The 22225-nt window shown below is 40.1% G+C and overlaps 2 protein-coding genes across 2 annotated transcripts; both read left to right on the top strand.

Annotated features, from left to right (window-relative positions):
* The first annotated feature begins 10 nt into the window (after positions 1–10).
* On the top strand, positions 11–7056 carry prmt5 (protein arginine methyltransferase 5). Its single transcript, XM_022748090.1, has 16 exons — positions 11–110; positions 418–536; positions 1564–1649; positions 1812–1946; positions 2067–2179; positions 2300–2349; positions 2458–2621; positions 2713–2874; positions 2972–3049; positions 4606–4664; positions 4785–4907; positions 5219–5394; positions 5623–5826; positions 5927–6037; positions 6122–6186; positions 6288–7056. Exons 1-16 carry the CDS (start codon positions 13–15, stop codon positions 6438–6440), a joined length of 1896 nt encoding a protein of 631 aa, XP_022603811.1. The 5' UTR covers positions 11–12; the 3' UTR covers positions 6441–7056.
* Positions 7057–8262: 1206 nt separating this feature from the next.
* LOC111223800 (large neutral amino acids transporter small subunit 2-like) lies at positions 8263–21576 on the top strand. Its single transcript, XM_022748076.1, has 12 exons — positions 8263–8351; positions 8910–9135; positions 11678–11882; positions 12521–12672; positions 14294–14419; positions 15352–15505; positions 16628–16751; positions 17078–17181; positions 17668–17764; positions 17884–18033; positions 19260–19437; positions 19939–21576. The coding sequence occupies exons 2-12, from the start codon at positions 8973–8975 to the stop codon at positions 20049–20051; spliced, it is 1566 nt and encodes a 521-aa protein (XP_022603797.1). The 5' UTR covers positions 8263–8351; positions 8910–8972; the 3' UTR covers positions 20052–21576.
* The last annotated feature ends 649 nt before the right edge of the window (positions 21577–22225 follow it).

Below are 22225 nucleotides of genomic sequence, written 5' to 3' on the forward strand. Positions count from 1 at the left end.
TCGGCAAAAATCATGGCGTCTGCCAGTACGGGGAGCAGGGTGTCCTGCGGGAGAGATTTGAATTGTGTGCCGGAGGTTGCCGACACGTTAGCCGCGGTCGCCAAACTTGGGTAAGGAGCATACAGCAATCTACAGGTTCTTTTTTTTAGTGGAAGTGAGTTTAAGAGAGGTGTGTGCGGGGTTGCTAGCATAGTGCGTGATGCTTGCTAAGCTAGCCGGTGAATTACCAGCACGTGCCGAATCACAACGATGCTTGACTCTGGTGCCCAGTCTCTTATACTCGTACAGGCTATTCTGTCCATGTTCGCGAGCTGGCTGGGGGACAGTTAGGCAAACAGGTTTACGTTTTACATCTAGCTGACTTTTTTTTCAAATCATATCAGTGATAAAACTCTGATTTCTTTCTCTGATGTCCAGGTTTGACTTCCTGTGCATGCCCCTGTTCCACCCGAGGTTCAAGAGAGAGTTTGAGTTGGATCCCGCTAAATCCCGACTTGGTGCCCAGACCCGGTCAGATCTGCTGCTGTGTGGAAGAGGTTAGTCCTTCTACTATCTTCTATTATGTCAGGTGTTAATAGTCATTAACTTGTTTTAAGTTCTTTCTAGACAGTTGATAACTGTACCCCTCTATGCTGGAATAGGCCCATTGTAAAACCATAGGTGATGGATGACTTGATGGTTGATTAAATGACAGATCAAGAGTAAACTTCCATATAAAATGTTGATAAAGATAACAGGCATTTGCTCCTGAATTCCAGTTTTTCTTGTTGAACCACTCAGATTTATTTACTGTTATTATAATAGCCACACTAGTTTCTATGCCTGTTCAAGTTTCATCATGTTCAGTTGTATTTTGACTGGGCACCTTGCTGCCCAGTACATAATATTACCTGCTAACACTAATGTACAGTTCACCCAGATGTACAGTATATTACCACATAGGCAGGCACAGGGTTGCTTCTCTAACTTTTAAACCACCTCACCCCTTTTGTTACAGATCTATTGTACATTCTCAGACATAATATTGCTCCTTTGCTTTGGTTTATTGACAGCATTGTAATATATTTATTAAATACAGTACAACATATCATAATCTATTGCTGTTAAGTTTTCCTTCCCTGTTGGTATAAGAACGATAAAGTCTGAACTTCATTTAATCAACTTCCCTGGTCTTGACTCAGTTTATTAAGACCAAAAAAAGGCATTCAACATGTGACATGATGAATCTTTGAAAATGTGAACTTAAAGGCTGGAAAGTTGAATCAATCAATTTTAAAAGTAAACACCCAAATAAATCACATCATCAAGAATATTTTATGACACATTTCCTGGCTGCATTTTTTCACTGGGATTATTAAAACACTGTTCTCTTTGTACCATCACTAACAAAAGGGGTTCTCATATTATCTCCTATTATCATAGATTAAATATCAACTTCAGCCCTTTTTCACACTTGGTTTGGGACCAGAAAACTGAAAGCTTGGATGACTCAAGGGATTGACAACAAATGATAATATGACACTTGATATGCTTTTTTAAAAATGCTCATTATGCTTTGTCTAGATTGGAATACTCTTATTGTTGGGAAGCTCTCTCCATGGATCGACGCGGATTCAGAAATCGAGACAGAGCGCAGGAACTCAGAGGCCGTAAGTTCCTACACTTTTTTTTTTTTTTTTTTTATAAAGAGGGTTCTTTGATCTCAAGATGTTGTAGCATGAGTCGACTCATGGTGCCCAGTGTCTTGTCTCTACCCCTCCTAACATGGGTCGTCATGTCCTCCCCTTCATGCTTTCATCATTCTTTTTCAGGCTCTGGCGCAGGAGCTAAACTTCTCGGCCTACCTGGGTCTGCCTGTCTTCATGATTCCTCTTAGGGGCCCTCATAATGCCAATTTAGCCCGCCTGCTACTGAACCACATCCACACCGGACACCACACCTCAAATGTAAGACACAGCGTTAAGAAAAACTCAATATGCCCACGTAGATTGCTTTTAGATAACAGCGAAGCGAGACAGGAAGCTGAAGTCATCAGTTAACTGCTGTTGTCCTCTGTGTCTGAATAGTTCTGGATACGTGTCCCGCTAATGGCGTCGGAGGACATGCGGGAAGATCTCATTGAGAATGAAGCGACCTCTTGCATCGATGACACTAGTGTTGATGAGAAGACCTGGAGCTGGTGAGTTTCATGAAAGCCCCACTTCCCGAGCAGTCGAGTGTTGTCTGCGTGCTAAAACAGTTGTCATTGATTTCCTTTAAAATCCTGATTCACTTTCTTTACCCGCCTCTGGTCTTTCAGGTGGCACTCATTTAGAACCCTTTGTGATTACAACAAGAGGATCTGTCTCGGTGAGAGAGCACACTGTGAAGCAGCTGCCTTGGGCAAAGTCAGTGTATTAAGAAATAATTATGTCATTATGTCTGCTACTAAAAATTTACTGTGTTGTATTCTTAAAGCTATTGAAGTCGGAGCAGACATGCCGTCAGATGCTGTGATAGATAAGTGGCTCGGGGAACCTATCAAAGCAGCCATACTTCCCACCAGCATCTTCCTAACTAATAAGAAGGGCTTCCCTGTTTTGTCAAAAGCCCATCAGCGAATAATCTTCCGTCTTTTCAAGGTACAAAATAATAATTACAAGCCGTTTTTATTGAAAAGAAATTAACTAAATGTCTAGGTATTATTTTAATACAAACAATCTCTTTACACAGTTGGAGGCCCAGTTCATCTTCATGGGCACCAGTCGCCACACTGACAAGGACTTCAGATCCTACCTGCAGTACCTGGAATACCTCAACCAGAACCGGCCCGCACCCAATGCGTATGAGCTCTTTGCCAAGGGTTACGAAGACTACCTGCAGTCTCCCCTCCAGGTAAGAAAGTGCCTATTTGTGTTCATGTATCTGAAATAAATGTGTTTTTACCTTTTGACAGTGAAGACTGAAGAGTGTTTTTCTCTCTTCCCTGTAGCCCCTCATGGACAACCTGGAGTCTCAGACATATGAAGTGTTTGAGAAGGATCCTATTAAATACTCACAGTACCAACAAGTAAGGCCATTAGACAAAGTGGTAACTGCACCCGCCGGAACATTTTCACAGTACTGGAGAACCGTAGAGCACAAGTTGACAAACCACAAGCAGAACTTTGTTTGCACGTTAGACAAATACAGTGTATCCACAGTGTTATTTCCTCTATAAAATTGCAGTGTCTAAAAGTCTACACAGAACCGTCTGGAGGTTACGACCAGTTCACAGTGACATTGTTTGTAGTGTCTAATCTCACACAGCAGATATGCTTCATCAAATTGACAGTGTTTATTGACTTTCACATGAAGCAGAGTTTTCTCCTGTGTCTAATGAACCATAACCCTTAAAAGCACCCATCCATATTCCACATGCCTGCTGCCCTCTGTACATAGTGAAGTTGAACAGCATCTACAGCATTCATTTAAGACCCCGACTTAAATATACTCGTGTAAATGAAAACCAAAGTGAACCACCACACACTGAGGTGATGTTTATTTTTACTTTGATTTTCATTTAAGTTGTGTCTATGACCAACCAGCACCTGATGGGCTGATATTGGCTGAGCGTGGGGAGTTTGGTTCAATACTTATGTAGGAATCTTCAATCAACTGGAAAAAATCTTCCCTACTTAGTGTGTAGCCTGCTGAGAATCTTAAAATTATAAGGCACTTTGGTTTGGTGGGCAGTCTGGTATTAGCCAGCCTGGTGATCACAGTTTGCCAAGCTTTTGATCTTTGAGCCACTGCTGGGAGGATGATGGAAGCTCACCAAATGATTTAACCACAAAAACAAAATATTCAGCCACAAAACAAACAAAAAAAAAAGCAGTGTAGCAGCACTGAACGGGGAGTTGCTGTGAACAGGACTTGGACATCACTGACTTGTCTCTTTCTGTTTAAATTCAGGTGAAAGACGTAGAGCTGACGGTTAGAGCTGTAAATGTTGTAGAGCCATTTAATGCACAGCTACGGTCCAGCGCATTATCCCCAAATGTCTGTGACTGAGTGAATGATGGTGATGAAGTGACACCATTAGTCAGCTGACCGAGTGTTGGACTTTACACAGTTCCACAACAGTTTTCATTTTTAGACACCTTTTAGTGACTTTTTTTTTTTTTTCTCTCAAAAAGCATCTAAAGACAATTCTGACTGTTTGGACAAATCGTAGCTCATTTCCATATAAGAGAGCCACGTGCGAGCGAGAGGCACACCTCAGCAGCATTTTGTTACCCAGACGGAGGCTGTGAGCTGCGTGAGAGACACAATAAGACAGACTGTCACTTCTAATTTTCTCTCTGAGTGAACACTTACAAGGAACTATAGCTGAAATCACTGCACAGTCTTTGTCTTTAACTCGTGTGTATGGGGATTTAGTCAGACGACGTCATGTGGTTATAAAACCAGGATTTTAGCAGCAGGTTGGAAATGACTTCGAAGTGATTGCTGGTTAAGTCTTAGTGGGCCATATTTTATTCTTGTTTGATTATCTTATATATATATAAAAGATGGTTTAAAAGCAGGTTTATCTTCTATAGACATCCAACATATTGATGCACCTGCTTGTCTTTGTGTTTCCAGGCTGTATATAAATGTCTACTTGACAGAGTTCCTGAGGAGCAGAAAGACACAAATGTCCAGTGAGTAGCAGGACACAACTCTTTCAATGAATAATGACAGAATAGTGCCACAGCTTATAGCTTCATTTGTGAGAGAAGTCATGAAGCATCCTGTAAAATGATGTTTTCTCTTTCACACAGAGTGTTGATGGTGTTGGGAGCAGGTAGGGGTCCCCTGGTCAATGCGTCCCTGCGTGCTGCCAGACAGGCAGACAGGAAGCTGAGGGTGTATGCTGTAGAGAAAAATCCCAATGCTGTAATCACGTGAGTGTGACACTGCACTTTGTGTTAAATGTGGATGTTTGTACACACTGAAGCATACATAGGAAAAATATTAACACACAAAAACTGAAACCATCTGAACAAAAATTCCTTTCCCTGCAAACAGAATAGCAACTGATACACACCAGTTAAAGTGGGTGTAGATGTGCAAGACCTTTCTTAAGTTACACAAGTTTGTAATTCATTTTTAGTAGTTAGACTTTGCATATAATTATAGACCACTTGGTGGAGCCTGAAACTTTGAGTGTCATTAATTTCCTGCACCACTGATGTTTTAATTGTAACTTGTTCAGGCTAGAGAATTGGCGCTTTGAGGAGTGGGGTGATCAGGTGACTGTGGTGTCATGTGACATGCGGGATTGGGCAGCACCAGAGAAAGCTGACATCATTGTCAGCGAGCTGCTTGGATCGTTTGGTGACAATGAACTCTCCCCTGAATGCTTAGATGGAGCGCAGCACTTCCTCAAAGGTAATTCACTGTTGTGGTTTAAGATGACTCTTACTGTGGCTCTTTCAATCAACTACGTAGATGCTGTAGCTGTAGATGTACGTAGATGTCATTGAATGCAGAGCACCTACGGCTGTTTACTGTATCAAACAACGTGGAAAGCATTTTTTACCCTCCATTACCTTCCATGCTTCCTTGCATCTCCAATCACTTTCTGTTTCCCCTTCTCCTTCATCTCATCTCCTTCAGATGACGGAGTCAGCATCCCCTGTTCCTACACGTCCTTCCTGGCTCCTCTGTCTTCCTCCAAGCTTTACAACGAAGTACGCAGCTGCCGGGAGCGTGACAAGGACCCAGAGTGCCATTTTGAGACGCCCTACGTAGTGCGTCTCCATAACTTCCACCAGTTGGCTGAACCCAAACCATGCTTCACCTTCACACACCCCACAACAGGTAGATAAAAACACACTAAACTCCCAATTTAAAAGTACACTATACACATTACCATAATGCGATGATAAATATGTTGACCACTGTTTCTTTCTTCTTTCAGATATGAACAATAACCGGTATCAGTGCCTCAGATTCTCAGTTGGTTGTAACTCGGTGCTGCATGGCTTTGCTGGCTACTTTGAAACCACACTGTACAAAGACGTCACACTCAGTAAGTCGGCTCAATGAAGAGGAATCGTGTTGTGCTGAGATTTGGTTTAAATATTAATGTTAATATTGTGTGTGTTTGTGTCAGGTATAAAACCAGACACACATTCACCTGGAATGTTCTCCTGGTTCCCCATCCTTTTCCCCCTCAAAGTGAGTTATAGTCTCTTAATTGATTTCCTTTTATTTTACATAAAAAATAAGCCATATGTTCAGAGTAATATTCCTTTTTTTCCCTCTGTTCCTTCCAATAGCAACCCATCTCCATAACCCGGGACGATGATGTTACAGTGAGGTTCTGGCGCTGCAACAACGGGAAGAAGGTGTGGTATGAATGGGCCGTGACCGAGCCCTCCTGCTCCGCCATCCACAACCCAGCAGGACGCTCCTACACCATCGGCCTGTGAAGATGACACATCAGCACACCCGTCAACAGGCATACACACACACCTTCCAGTAAGACTCAGTGGCAGTTGAAGCGGGGCGGCCTGGTTTGTTTTTTATATACACAGTTAAAACCTGGACTTGAGGTGTGAGCCCTTAGTCAGTCCGGTCTGGGTTTTAAACCTCCAATGGTAGCACTTTTCAGCCGGCAATGAAATTTAAAAGATTGGGTAAACCAGATTTTTCAGTCTTATGTTCTCAGAATTTGCTGTAGAAGTCTGTTTCATCAGGCGTGGATCATCATCTCTACATAAAGTGTGTTGTTGCTGTGAGAACGGCTCATTCAGATTAGGTCATCTTGCCACTGGTTTGTCATGCTTTATGGTTTCTTTCCCTACCCCTCTGAACAGGCATTGCAGACATACACACTCAATCGACCCAGACCTTTGCCTTATCAAATACACATTCCATACCAATTCTTACATAATGACAAAAGACCCCTTCCCTCAGCACCGAGGGCGAGAAGAGGGTTATGTATTCAGGTCACATACCATGTTGTTTTGGGGGTGTCTCTTCATACCTTTGTTATTTTGTTTCTGTATGTTTGAACCATGTTAATAAAGACAACACTGTAATGTTCTCCGTATGCTTTGCAAGTTCTTGGGATTAGAACATAAATAATCATAGAAATTTGTGAATAATTTTATAATGACAGCAGGGGCAGTGCAGTTTGTTTAAAGGAGGTGACAACCTAAGGTAAAGATGTGACTTGTCCAGTAGATGTCACCCTTAGGTTACAGTCTGTAGTGTAACACGCTCCACCTCCTGATCCCCATCTGCTCTGTACCCTTCTCCGTGCATACTTGACCATACCATTACTTGAGTCTATGAGTATAGCCCACAAACACGCCCTGCCTGGTCTTATCATGCTTAGCGTGCTTGGCATGATAACACCACTTGTTCACAAGTGACATACAAGTTGCATTTGCTCAAGATAGACACACAACTAGGGCCAAAAATGTTTAAAATCTTTTGACTGCCTGTGCAATTTTAACATGAGATTTTGGTAATGTTTTAAAGAATTAATCATGGTTTTCTTGTTGCCATTTTTATTTGACAAGTGTCATAAGTTGAAATGCAGATCGTATACTTGTGCATGTAAGAGAGTTAATGTATTAAGCTTACACTGCAGTTTTTTAGTTTACGTTTTGAGAAGGAGAACATTAGTCACCTACAAAAATGCAAAGGATGCTATGATAAACTCCAAGACTTGTGTCCATTGTAGTTCTTGATCTTGCAGAGATAATCACACTGGCTACAACCAACCCAATAAATACCTATATTCTCGTTAACATTCTCAGAAAACTCACTCCAAGTTAAACATATATATATATATACAAAAATATATATATAATTTGGATGGAATTTCCTATAAATATATATAGGAAATTCCATCCAAATTGTAAGTAGGATGATAAGTCTACAATAAAAAACAAAACGAACAAAACTGGTGATAAGCAATCTTATTTCATGTTAATTTGAGCAATTTGCCAATAATGTTTGTTTTTTAAAGTATACATGACCCTCATTTGAAATATGAGTTATTTTGGAAGCAGTACTACACCTCCAATTTGTTGGCCATTGAAGTCAGTTTGAATGGACATGCTCTTGCTGTAGGAACTTAATCATCTTTCAATGGAGGAAACAGACCTGGGTCCTCACTACAGAGGGCGGGGCCTACGACGTGTTGACAATTCGGGCTACGCTGATTGGTTGAAAATAACCAGCTTTTCTATTTATCGAGGCTGTCAGCTGGAGGTCTTTTGTTATCCCGCTCATCGCGGTTCTCCCCACAGGAATAATGGCAAACATGAAGCCAGTCACTTAACAGCAAGCTTCCAGGGGGTTTTCAGGTTACCGCAGCTGCTGAAAAGGTGGGTCAGCTCTGTATGAATGACTTTCTCAAGTTTTATTCAGTGGAAAAAAAACAAAACAAAAAAAACAGGAGGTTCCTGCTGATGAGTTAATTGCAAATTCCAACAGTCTAGTTGGTAACTACAGAAAACTCGGCTTAGTCTCGCGCGATGCACGTTAAAAAATGTGAATTTGAACTTCAACATCTAACATTTACGGGTTAAGTTAACGTCTTTCAGCGACTCATTGTGTCAAACAAACTGAAGTGCTTTCAAAGTCTGTTTGTGGCCATGACAAAAAAAAACCCTCCACGTAAAGTGGCCGGGCCGTTCATCTTGTGGCACTCTGAATTATTAATGCTGGGATGCGGTATCTAATTTTAGCTCCACTGTAGCCAACTGAAAAGATGGAAACCACTGCCTTCAGCATTTTTGAAATCTAACGGCTCGAGAGAAAGTGGTGGTGAAATTACTCAGCAAATGTGTCCGGGAAATGAGATTTACAGAGCTATTTTAATTTTAATTTTTTTAATTTTTTTTAAACAATGCTACCATAATTCCTGATTCATGCATTGGTAGGCTTAGTAGGGCGACGTTGCCCCCGTCACCTGAGGCACAAAGGAGGCAGACACACCGGACAGGATGAGCGAGGGTCCGAAGAAGCGGAGAGGCAGCAGCAGCAGCAGGGGAGATCAGCCGGAGTCGCCAGCCTCTCAGTCGGGTGTGGGGAAAGATGCAGGAGGAAGCTCCGGGGTAGCTCTGAAAAAACAAATCGGCCTAGTCAGCGCCTGTGGCATCATAGTGGGTAAGTCCATTCACATGAATTGTACTATTACTATCATATATTAAACCCACCCCACCCCCACTCCCACCCCCAGGCAGTGAAGCTCCCACCGATTTTTACAAGATCAACTATATGTTAATGAAACGACCATTTTTCCAAATAAAGAGCCCATTTCATACCAGTTGGTCCCTTTTATGCATTACCAGTACTTCATACTACTACAAAAATTATTTTGCCCTCCACTGCATCCTTTAAATTTAACAAACAAACCAAAACAACAACGAACCAAAAATCCATTAAGTTGTCCGACTACATATAGGATGATATTGATAAACTAGTGGCAACAGCTCATCAGTTTGACTTGAAATTCTTTACAGCTATTTGACATCTTGTGTGTCAGTTATCACTGATTTGGAATAATGAGGAAACAATTTTAGATCCCAGCCACACCAGGCAGTATTTGTTCATTTTAAGTACATGTTTTAAGTATTTTCATGATGTGATTGAACCATATATCTTTTACATGTACAAAGAAAATGTAGCTGAATTGAGCTGCGGTGACTTCAAAAATACAGATATTTGCATTGCACCCTAAGTGGTTGAGCATTACTGACAGAATTCTCTACCATATGGTATTTTCAATTGCATCCTCAATCTCTCTCAATCTTCTGTTGATTACTGCGCATACTCACTGCACTCCCAGCACCATGCATCCTGCATGTGCTCTTTTATAGTCACTTTCATGTTTCCAGGGAACTGTTGGATGTCATGAAAGCTCCTCAGTCCCTGCCCACCTCCCACACATGCAGAGGAAAAAAAAAACGAGTCAATAAAAAGCAATCCCACTAATGGGTGTCCACCATTGTTGAGACTGCAATTTCCATCACCATCAGAGACATTGTTGGAGTGTGTTCGCTGCACCATTGACAAGAAATGTCTGGACTGTAATTTTTTGTGTTGGCCCGAATATGATGTATGGATTATTATGGGTGCTCCAACTATGCAGCAGATAAGCCATTTGGGCCTGTGTGGAGTCACTCTGTGTTGAAAATTGGGCCTCATTTGGTCAGCCCAAACAAAGCCCATATCTGCCATGACATGATGGGCATATACTGGGATTAAACAGTGGTGACCAGCTGGAGAACAAAGTTTTATGAATTTATTTAAAATTAATCAAATCATTGCGATACTGAAAAAAAAACATACATAAAGTTTGATGAACAAAATATTAGTAATAGTAACAAATTAGTCCTTCGAAGTGAATCTTTTTGTAATATATTTAAACGTTGTCTGATCCCCTCTGTCTGTGGCTTTGCTGAGACACACTTGTAAGTGCAGTCTTGCATGACCACAGAGGGATTTCATTCAAACTGGCCAAAGTGTCAAACAACTTATTACTATAAAATCAGAGTAAGAAGTGTCATGACTCTTCTACTCATATTTTCCAGCCTTTCAATGCCTGAGAGAGGATAATTTTCTGAGCCATATAAAGCTTTACATTAGTGGTTTCCAACAAAGAAACGCACTGTATTTGCCTCCAGACCTGGATTTGTTGTTTCCTGCTGGTCCCAAGAGTCACAGGATATGAACTCATTCTTCCATCTCCTTGGGCATTAAAAGACAAACATCATGACGCAAACATAAAAATATTAGCAGCACCAATCAGCAGTGAGCTTGTAAGGGATATCTGTTTAGCCAGTCCAAGTGCAGACTCTGTTTTATTTTGGTTTCTGGTTTTACTGAAGAATATGAGACCGTAGCTCCCACAGAGGACCCACAAAGGCTAAATGGTGTAAGCCTAAGTATGGATATTTACAGAAAACCCAGTTGAAGATCAATGAGTGAAAATATACTGTGGGCCAGGGCTATAATGAGCAAATTCATTCTGTATTGGAAAAATGTGATCATATGTAAAACATGAGCACCAAAGGAAATGGAGAATCATGTGACAGGAAATTGTAGCTTTTCCTTTACAGTCTGGATTCTGCTTCAGTAGTCTCATGATTCTTTTTCTCCCACTGTTGATCAGTGTATCATCAACAAAATACCAATCTTCTGTATATCTGTAATATTGTGGGTGGTGTATTTTATTGAATTCACATTGTTTGTTGTGTAACTTTAAAGTGGCAATAGGCAACTTTTCAAGTTTCCTCCCTTGTGTTTTATATAAGTATATAACAGAATATAGTAAGTTTCACCACTGCCCGTTTTAGAAAGGGCACCAGAAAAGGTGTTCTTTGTTTAGTTTATCACACAGACATAAATCATGGTTTCTATCACTATCCGTCATCAACCTCTTTGCCTCCTCTGATAACAGGGCTCTTCTTCTTTTGTTGGGTAGAGTTTCCACAGTTACTTTGGTTGTTCCACTGTCTGCCATTTCCTTAACCTCAACCCCCACGCTTAGTTTGTGCCGTAAATTGAGACTGAAATCAACATTAACTTCATAATGATGAGTTAAAGCAAAAAACTATTGCCACTTTAAATTATAACTTTGACTGCAGTCTCCAGAGCGTCTAAGATCTGCTCTTAATTTGTTTCTGTCTCTGTTTCACTCACTAAGGCAACATCATTGGATCGGGGATTTTTGTGAGTCCTAAGGGGGTCCTGGAGAATGCCAGCTCAGTGGGCGTGGCCATCATTGTGTGGGTTGCCACTGGAGTTATCACAGCTATTGGGGCTCTCTGCTATGCAGAATTAGGCGTGACCATCCCCAAGTCAGGGGGAGACTACTCCTATGTCAAAGACATCTTTGGAGGACTGGCTGGGTGAGAAGAAATGCTGTTTTATTAGGATTTTTTTTCTTTCCTTTTGAAAGATGCTAAAATCATATTATATACAGAGGGGCTATAACAAATATTTGCAGTTACATGAGAGTCTGTATTAAAAGGTTGTATTCCAATCCATTATAATTCATGTAGTATTAAAATAATAAATTATAAGTAGTATTTATATCATATTTTTCAAAACACAGGATCAAAGTGCTTTGCAATTAAAACAGAACACAGTATAAAACACTGTAAGATTAAAATTAAATTAAAAAACTGACAAACTGTTGTAGCAAGCTTTTTGTAATTAATGGGAATTTTACAGTTCACCATGTAATTAAAGCCTCATGTAGTCTAGTTTGCATTCCCAGCTTCCCAGAATGTCATTGACCCAGTTCCACTCATTTCTCTCATCTTCAACAACAATGCTCCAGTGCATTATTATAATGTACTTTAGTTAATATGCTTAATTTTCTTTGTTTTGCACTACATTTTTCTATAACGAGGGCTGGTATTCTCACTCACTATGGTGTGTGTGTGTGTGTGTGCGTGCGCGTGCAGTTGTATGCACTTGCTGGTGTGTGACAGAAATGTGTTGCCATGTCTCATTAACCCGGACTCCCTGTGTCGTCTCTCAGGTTTCTGCGTCTGTGGATTGCAGTGTTGGTCATCTACCCCACTAACCAGGCTGTGATTGCTCTCACCTTCTCTAACTACGTCCTGCAGCCTCTCTTCCCCTCCTGCCTCCCCCCGGAGACCGGGCTTCGCCTGCTGGCTGCCGTCTGTCTTTGTGAGTGATAAAATAAAACTGAAGATTGAATCTTTATTGATTGAGTTCAGTGCATTAACAGATACAGATCATGAAGGAACGTGATGAAGCCCTCATTGAGGGATATTGTCCAGGATGACGAATTTAAGGCTTATTTACTAAAGAGTCTCCTGTTGTACCTTTTTTACACCATTTGTTTATGAAAGACAGAGCTTAGAAGATTTAATTGTTGGTGAAGCTGTGCGAAAACTACTTGGCTTTCTGTGGAGGAGATTTGTCAAGTCTTTTGTCAAAAAAAATAATTTGTCTTAAGCTTGGCGACAAGTTTGATACAGATTTTGAACAGAAAGTCTGTGTGAAAAACTGTTTGAAATAAAGGAGTTTGAAACAAATGTATCAGGCAGTGAAGGTCTAACTAAATGTGCTGTTGATTTGCCTTATGGGCAGTGTAGGAGCTGTAGTCATAGTAAAGACTAAGTAACAACTGCTGAATCATTGCTCTCGAATGTCATGGAAGTTCAATAATGAATTGCTAGAGGGCTCTGTAATATGTACATGAGCAAGCAGATTCACATTGACAGAAGTACAATGTAAAGGCAAGGCAGAAACTCAAAACGTCAACCCTGAGACTGAACGTAAAAAATGCTTTTGCAATATTCTGAAGCAATTCTCACATATTTACCTGAAATCTGGCCTTTATTTTGGTGATTGGGGTGAATCTAGAGAATCACACAGGCCAAGCTAGACTAGCTTCACGTGAGTTTCACACAAATGCAGTACAAATGCTGGCATTGTTGCCACTTTGCTATGAGAAGGTTGGCACCTAATCCAAAGTGACAAATGTTAAAATCTTTCATAAAAAATTATATTTATACAATCAATAATCTGGACTTTGGTTTGTCGTGTCCCCTTATTTCAACCAGAAGACGAGCTTTTCTGTTCCCTGTTACATTTCTGTAGCTCACTTCTGCTGGTCCTGAAGATGATTCATTCTCAAAGGCTTAAAAATGCTTTGCCAATAAGCTGATTAATTTAATTATAATGAAATAAATAAATAAAATAAAATATTCTAAAATTAAAATGTAAAGACGATGTAAGGCATGTTAAATATTTGCGAAGGCAAAACAAATATTTAACACCAAGGGAAAGACTGATTTCCACATGAGTGTGATCTAAATTAGCACATACATTTTCATCTGATTATGACTAAAAATTAGATCCTATCTTTTTACATGACCCAGTTTTGCCTTTAGATATGCTATTCAGCTACAATAACCAATGTTACTTCTGCATTAATTTGATATTTTAAGAGAAGAAAAATAGAATTTTTTACTTGTACATTAACCTGTTTATAAAGTAAATTTTGCAGCTCATTTTCCTTCTCTTTGTTTTTGTGTGCTGCTTCAGCCAAAGGCCTGCAGTCTTGCATAAAGTATAAAATGTTTCTGTCTGGCTCAGGAAATTTTGTCTTGTTTCATGTTTTGAGGAATGTTTCTCAATACTCTAACTTGACCTTTTTTGTTGGAGTTACTTTCACAAAAGGTCACGTCTTTGTTATATAGGAGTATTATCTCTTGCAGCTTGAACTGCCAGTCGATGAAACATCTTAACCTACTGTGATATTATGTCTTGCTGTCCTCAGTGTTGTTGACATGGGTGAACTGCTACAGTGTGCGCTGGGCCACGTGTGTCCAAGATGTCTTCACCACTGGAAAGCTTTTGGCCCTGGGCCTAATCATAATCATGGGTGTCGTCCAAATTTGCAAAGGTAATATTTGCGAGGGGTGGGGTGGGGCAGTGTTTCCCAAACTTTTTGGCTTTATAGCTTTTTTAAAGTAAAGCACTATCAACTGCGGCTGCATATAATAACTTTATTTGTATCTGCGATGTCTCTTGTGTGTGAAAAGTTCAGCTGAGGAATGATATTCCCTTCTGAGTGCTTCATTTGATTATTATTTGGAGGTCTGAATAGGTGAAGTTATCCAGAGTTTCATAATAAATATGTAGTTTTTTCTCTTATTTTTTGTTAATCCATTTCATCCCTCGTCCTTTTGTCCTGACCCCCAATTCACAAATCACTGTCTTGATGCTAAAATAGGGAAAAACGTTTTTGAAGTGGCCATGCTTCGGTTACCATGACAGCAATAGTCCCCTTGTGCCTCTCACAGGATTTGTGATCCTGACGGGAAAGAGAGATTACACTGCTTTTCATCCCACTCATAATCCAAACACACACACGCATGGACACACACACTTCCAGGCCCAGCGACAAACTCATACATGTGACTTAGCTGCCTCATATCCCACTCTGTCTGAGATGGAAGCTGGAGGTGCAGGCTAATTAATATATTTCTCTTTTGGCCAGAGTTTTGACTTTGTCCAGATCAGGTATTGATTATTGCTTTCCATTTATGAGAAAACCAGAGAATATTTAATGAGCTAAAACATCACACATCTTTATGCAAGTCTTTAATAACCAGAAAAATTCATAGTGTAGATACTGTATGATTTATAAAAAAAAAAAAAAAAAAGGTGGCAAGAAACATGGAATAATAAACTGAAAGACCTTTTCACAACTTATCAGAACATTGTATGTAGTGTTTGGCGCCCTCTGCTGCTCAGACTGTGGTAGTGAAAAGCAGTTCACATCAAGTTTATTTTGTTTTCAGTGAAATCTGATATCTGTTTTTTGGTTCACAGGTCACTATTACTGGTTGGAGCCAGTACATGCCTTTGAGACCTTCCGTGACTATGATGTTGGTCTTATAGCTCTGTCCTTTCTGCAAGGCTCTTTTGCATATGGAGGCTGGAACTTCCTCAACTACGTCACAGAGGAGTTAGTAGACCCATACAGGTAACCTTTTTTGAATCCTGCTTTTTAACCGTTGCAGATCAGCCACATTTTACAAAGACTTGTTATAACAATTTGATTTAATCTGCACAAAAATAACATAATATATTAAGGGATGAAAAAAGGATTTAGTTAAGATTAAAACTCAAATGGGCCCGTGAAGACATCTCAATGAAGAAGCAGGAGGGGGTAATAAGTGTTTCAGATATTAGCACCACATACAGAAGAAAACAAGGAAAAAAAGAACCAATAATGTGCAGACAATAGAAGAAAACATCTACAAATGTAGATTTGCAGCTCACAGGCAATGTTGCTAAAAAAAAGATGCGAGGAGAGAGAAGCCTGAGTTAACTTTTGTGAGAGAGGAAGATTGTGTCGCGTTATGAAGATGTTTATTCCATAGCTGAGATTCCCTGTATCTGAGAGTTGTTCTAAATATTGGAAGATGCAAATGATTCACACCTCTGCTGTTACTTTATATGGGCAGATTACTGTCTGTCTGAAAAAACATCCATTAATTGTTATAGGTACTCAATACATCAAAGACACACACACACACACACACACACACACACACACACACACACACACACACACACACACACACAGATACAAATACATGTTGAATATATATTTATATTGGAAATACAGTATCTAAATCACAGAAGAGTGTGGTTGAGTATTGGATCAGACTAATAAATGTAAATTTGTTAAATCTTTGTAAAGAAAAGATCCAAGTTGTAACAAGTGGAAGCCCAAAAAGTTCTGTATTATGTAAGCTATGGGTCAGATCTGGATTGATTGTACCTTTTCGCAGTAAATATGACAAAGTTAGATGTATTAAAATTTAACATTTGTTCAAGTTAAACCATTTAGAAATGTTATGCATTTCAGTATTTCTCTCAGAAGTATGTAAAGAAAATGTTTATGTAAAACAAACGAGCTTCTCAGACCACATCAAAAATCCATCATGTACATTTACAGGCTTTAGCTACTTCCAATTATGTATCCAAATGTTTCTCATGTTGAAGCAAAGGTTGGTAACATTTGTCTATGGAAACCTCAAACTTCAGTCACAGAAGAGGTTAATATACTGTGAATTGCAATCTTGTCTTTTATCCACAGGAATCTACCCCTTGCAATCTTCATCTCCATCCCTGTGGTCACCTTTGTTTACGTGTTTGCCAACGTGGCCTACGTCACAGCCATGAGCCCCCAGGAACTGCTGGCGTCTAATGCTGTAGCAGTGGTGAGAAAACCGACCCACAGTCACTCAAATATGATTGAGTGTGTGTTTACGCATGTAGAGAATGCATGTAGTTAGAAACGGTCTGAGTTTTGTAATCGCCTTGAAATGACGTAGCTGCGTTGCCCGGCAGTGATTTAGAGCGACCACACTGATGTGACGCATGCTCATCGTTGTAGCATAATGCCTGTAACGCTTAGCCTGGCGTCCTTTTGCATTCAGTTTTGAAATGTTTGATTAGTCGCCGTTATCGAATGTGTTTTTAACTGTGTACCTGTTTATCCTCCTCCTCCTCCTCTCTCTCTCTCTACTCCTAATATTTCTCCCAGACATTTGGAGAGAAATTGCTAGGAGTAATGTCATGGATCATGCCCATATCTGTGGCGCTCTCCACCTTCGGGGGAGTCAATGGCTCCCTCTTCACGTCGTCGCGGTCAGTTTGTCCTCCCCCTCCCCCCTCTGTCCAATCTGTCTCCCTGTTGCAGCTTCTGTGCCTGCTGTGGTTTCTTTTATTAGTCTCATTCCAATGCTGATTTTTAGATGCACACAGAGAAACGGGATAACCAGGGTGAAAACGCAGAGCTAAACAGGAATAAAATGCTTCCGCAGTGTAAACACTCATATCTGGGGCTGCAAGCTGGATTTCAGACTGTAGGGAAGGTGCCTGATTGGGAAATTGTTTGTCTCTATTACCACTTGAGTGATAGCAAATCTCAAAGTACTGAGCTCATTTTACTCCTGGTTTGGTCCATTTTTCACCCTGCAGTTTCACCTCTGCTGTTCATTTATACACTGGTGTTTCCATGATCACCTGAACTGTGTTTCCTGAGCTGTTCCCTCAGCTGGTGGGTGCACACGGTGAGCGAGCACCATCTGGCTCTGCTCTCAGTACTTAACTGTCCTTGGTTCTGTCTCACAGACTGTTTTTTGCCGGAGCAAGGGAAGGCCACCTCCCACGTCTGCTGGCCATGATTCATGTCACGCGCTGCACTCCTATTCCAGCCTTACTGTTCACTGTGAGTCCTGTCCCGCTCAACACGAAACTGAACATTTACTGTCTGTCCTTTTTGTGTCCTTTGCCCTCTGTCCTCCCCATGTGCAAAATGTAACTTTTACCCCTTCTCGCCACATTCAGTTGATCTCCACTCTGCTGATGTTGTGCACCAGTGACATTTACACCCTCATAAACTATGTGGGTTTCATCAACTACCTCTTCTATGGCGTCACTGTCGCTGGGCAGATTGTACTGCGCATCAAACAGCCTGACATGTATCGACCTATCAAGGTAAAGACACAGATGGAGCTACTTGGGTTTTGACATTTGATGGAAGTTGTAAGTCTTTCATGAGGACTATTCACTACACTCACTGAGCACTTTATTAGGAACACCTGTACATTCATGCAAATATCCAATCAGCCAATCACGTGGCAGCAGTGCACTGCATAAAATAATGCAAATACAGATCAGCAGCTTCAGTTAATGTTCACATCAAACATCAGAATGGGGGGAAAAATATGATCTCAGGGACTCTGGACTGTGGCATGATTCTTGTTGCCAGACGGTGGTTTGGGTGTTATGTCTCACAGTCCCTGGAGTTTTACTCCAGTGAGCAGCAGATCTGTGGACAGAAACACCTTGTTGATGAGAGAAGTCAGAGGAGAAGACTGATTGGAGCAGACAGAACAGCTACGGTAACTCAGACTCAGATAACCACTTTTACAACTGTGTTGAGCGGAAAGCATCTCAGAATGTACAAGAGAGAAGCAGGAGATCATGTCAAGTTCCACTCAAGAACAGAAATCTGATGCTTCAGTAGGCACAGACTCGTCAAACCTGGACAGATGAAGACTGAAAAATGTGGCCTGGTCTGATCAATCTTGATTTCTGCTGAGACATGCAGACGGTAGAGTCAGAATCAATGGACCCAACCTGCCTTGTGTCAGCAGTCTAGGCTGCTGGTGGTGTAAATGTGTGGGTAATGTTTTCTTGGCACATTTTAGCCCCTTAATACCAATCAAACGTTGTTTGAATGCCACAGCCTATCTGAGTATTGGTGCTGACCATGTTCCTCCCTTTATGGCCACAGATTATCTTCCAGCATGATAATGCACCATGTCACCAAACAATAGTCATCTCAAACCTTTCAGGAGGTCCTACCCAGTATTAGAATGCTGTTCCTAAAAACATTGAAATAAAAATAAATAAAAAGTGCACATTGGGTGTATTAAATATTATAGAAAAGAGGTCCAAAATGAAATTTCTCCCTTCCACCGTTTAATAATATCATTTCAGAGTTAAATGTGGAGCCTGTGGGTTTCTACAGGTGTATTCACACAGAATGTGAATTTTATGTTTCAAGTTTTAATTAAAATTTGATGTTAAGGTAAACTGTTTTATTTTTGTTTTCTGATTGTTTTTCTTTTCGTCTTTTTCATTTAACTGCATTTTAAGCTGGCATGTAGATGTGAATGGATATCTGAGATTTGAGAACACTGTCCCTCATCCTGCAGGTGAGCCTCATATGGCCAGTGATCTACCTGCTCTTCTGGGCCTTCCTGCTGGTCTTCTCTCTCTACTCTGAGCCTTTGGTTTGTGGTATTGGACTGGCCATCATGATGACCGGTGTCCCTGCATACTTCCTGGGAGTCTACTGGGAAAACAAGCCACCGTGTTTTGATATCGCTATTGGTAAGGCAACATCATGGTGGCATTGTTATGGAATGACTACAGTACATTAGTTCTGTTTTAAAGGTGCATTCACACAGTTAATGTGTGTTTCATTAAATTTCTAGACCTCCGTCTGTTCAGTGTGAGCAGCTGAAAATAATGTTTGCACGCTGAGGTGTGCTGTGAGTTTCTGCACATATTCAAGTGAACTGCAGTGTTTTATTAAACGCAGGGGTAAAGAGGTTCCCGAACACAGATGTTCAGTTTTGCCTCATTTGTTTGCACTATATGTGACTCTGTTTCACTTATAATTGGCCATTTTAAATCATTAACTGTAACAATTCAGCTGAATGGATTTTTCCATTATGGTTCAGACTAAAGACTCATACTCTGTGTGACTGCACCACTACATAGTAAACTAGATTTTTTTTTTATGAAATGTCAACCAAGTTTGATAAAGAACCATTCCCTTCTAATATAAAAATGATTTCCCTGGTCTCTCCCATCCCCAACTGTATCCAGGTAAAATGACTCATCTGTGCCAAAAGCTCTGTTCAGTGGTCTACCCAGACATTACAGAGAACCCAGAGGCCAACAGTCCGCAAAAGAAAGACGAGGGAGGCGGGGAAAATTGATAAAGCCCTCAAATGGCTGCTGAACATGTGCACCGACGATTCCATGGATGTGGATCAAGGATAAAAAAAAGAAGCATGGGGAAGAGTCCCAGAAAGATGAGCATACTTATTCACTTCATGAAAATCTTAATACTCTAAAATGGTCTACAGTACTGGACTGCGTTGCTCTGTTTTTCACTGGCCTTAATTCTGGACACACTTGTTTCAGCGTATGAGTGTTTGAGATGAAATATCACTTGCACTCAACAGAAGTGATGAATCACTGCCATTTTTTTGTTTTCACCTCAGTCTTTAAACCATCTCCCTTTTTTTGTCTTTGACTGTGTATTGTGGATTTTGTGGAAAAATATTTTTATGTGCAAGCCCATCATAATCAACGTTGTCTTTATACTGCAAACTCTATGTATTGTTTATGCTCAGCTCATTACAGCAACACTAAACTTCAATTTTCCAGATGCTTTAATGGCTTTTATTCTCATTGGACTCATAACATCTGGACTCACAACATTCAAAATGTTCCCTTTAAAATACAGCCTTGCATTTAAATCTCTGCTTCTGATCATCCCCATGGGAAGTTGTTTACCTGGGGATTATTGTACATTCAGTCTTGTGAAACAGGTTTTCCTTGAAAATAAGCTCTTGGCACCAAAGCACTGCAGCTCTTCTTAAATATAAAAAACAATCCACATGCATGAAGAGAAGTCACACTGAAAAAACTGCCATGTTTTCATTTTCCTCCACTTTCTGTCATTGCAATTCCTTGACATGAACACAAAGCTCGTGATAGAAATAAATAAATATCCCTGGAAAGTCTCCACAATAGATCAGCAATACATATTTATCATGTGACTTTCTCTGGTATTTTTATCACCTGGATTTTGTCTTGGACACGTTTGAAACCTCTCAGATAATGGGGTGCATAGTTGTCTTCATAAAGTCTCAAATTTTGTTGGATTGTACTGCTGTGGCATTGGTATTGTGCTGCCTTCCTCACCTCATCAATGTTTCATCCACCTGCTGGAATACCTGACATAGAAGGGGTGGAGCCCACGCACAATGAGTGATCAAATTGCGGAAGTAAAGGGAAGGAATGACAAGTCTAGGTGGGTCAAGGTGTCACACCACCAAGAATAAGACTGGAAACAAAATGAAATTTTTCTTCAAAATAAAGGTCAGTGACGCTGTAATCCATTTAAATGTGGTAATTAATGCAGTTTAGGTCATATTTAATTGTATATATTTATATACATATAAACCTCCATCAAGTACAGTCTACATAGAAGCCTATGCGTGAGAGATTATTTTCATCTTGGCTAGAAGTCCTGCAAACAATCAGTAATGCATATTCCCCAAAAATTTCAAAGCAATTAATTCTATTACTGCAAATCAATGCCACACAGTAAACCCTGGGGCCTGGACCCTCGAGGGTCTGGGGCAGTGGTATACTTTGAAAACTTAATTCTTTTGACTATCTGGTGTTTTGGGGTCTTGTCTGATCTTCTAATTTACTGGAGTAATAGGTCCTTTCCACAATAAACATTTTGTCACAAATCCAGAGGTGTAATTATTGACATTAATAGGGTTATAACAACCACTGAAGACACTGAGGTCATGCCTTTGGTGTTTTTTTTAAATTTGGGGGCTTTAATCACCTTATGATGATTCTACAGAAACACAAACAGTAAAGTACATGGTGGGCTATTTGGGGCTGATCTATGGGATGGTTGTTAAATGTTTTAATATTAAAAAAAATTCAGTTCAACAAATAAGTAAAGCATTAGTAATACCTGAGCTCTTCCTGTTATGACAAAATGTCTGCTCCGAATAATTAATGCAGGAATATGCATATTACAGAAATATAATTGAACAATTAAATTTATTTATTAAAAACTATGAAAACAATATATATTTGATTTATTTAACCAAACATTTCTTGGGTGAGAGGTGTTCTGCTGGGGGAATTTAGAATGATGATATACGCTACAATACCCATGAATACCCTAACTTAAATAACACAGAATATCATCCTGAGAGTATGAGAGTAGGCTACTACATTAAAATCGTGTATAATGATCTCTCCAGCCACTTTCCTTTAACAAAGAGTCATAAATATTTCATAAAATTTTCGAAATGCGATATTTAGCGTAACTGGTTTTTATTTTGAAAGTATTGAC

This window comes from Seriola dumerili, unplaced genomic scaffold (genome assembly GCF_002260705.1).
Source record: "Seriola dumerili isolate Sdu_G_001 unplaced genomic scaffold, Sdu_1.0 BDQW01000116.1, whole genome shotgun sequence".
NCBI classification, from domain to species: domain Eukaryota; kingdom Metazoa; phylum Chordata; class Actinopteri; order Carangiformes; family Carangidae; genus Seriola; species Seriola dumerili.

What these genes read in the sequence shown, in the direction of transcription:
- prmt5 (XM_022748090.1), top strand. Translation starts at nt 13, where the DNA reads ATGGCGTCTGCCAGTACGGGGAGCAGGGTGTCCTGCGGGAGAGATTTG. An exon ending in TAATCTTCCGTCTTTTCAAG is followed by an intron (nt 2,622 to 2,712) that starts GTACAAAATAAT and finishes CTCTTTACACAG; the next exon opens with TTGGAGGCCCAGTTCATCTT. An exon ending in ACCTGCAGTCTCCCCTCCAG is followed by an intron (nt 2,875 to 2,971) that starts GTAAGAAAGTGC and finishes TCTTCCCTGTAG; the next exon opens with CCCCTCATGGACAACCTGGA.
- LOC111223800 (XM_022748076.1), top strand. Translation starts at nt 8,973, where the DNA reads ATGAGCGAGGGTCCGAAGAAGCGGAGAGGCAGCAGCAGCAGCAGGGGA. An exon ending in TTCCAGCCTTACTGTTCACT is followed by an intron (nt 17,765 to 17,883) that starts GTGAGTCCTGTC and finishes CGCCACATTCAG; the next exon opens with TTGATCTCCACTCTGCTGAT. An exon ending in GTGTTTTGATATCGCTATTG is followed by an intron (nt 19,438 to 19,938) that starts GTAAGGCAACAT and finishes AACTGTATCCAG; the next exon opens with GTAAAATGACTCATCTGTGC.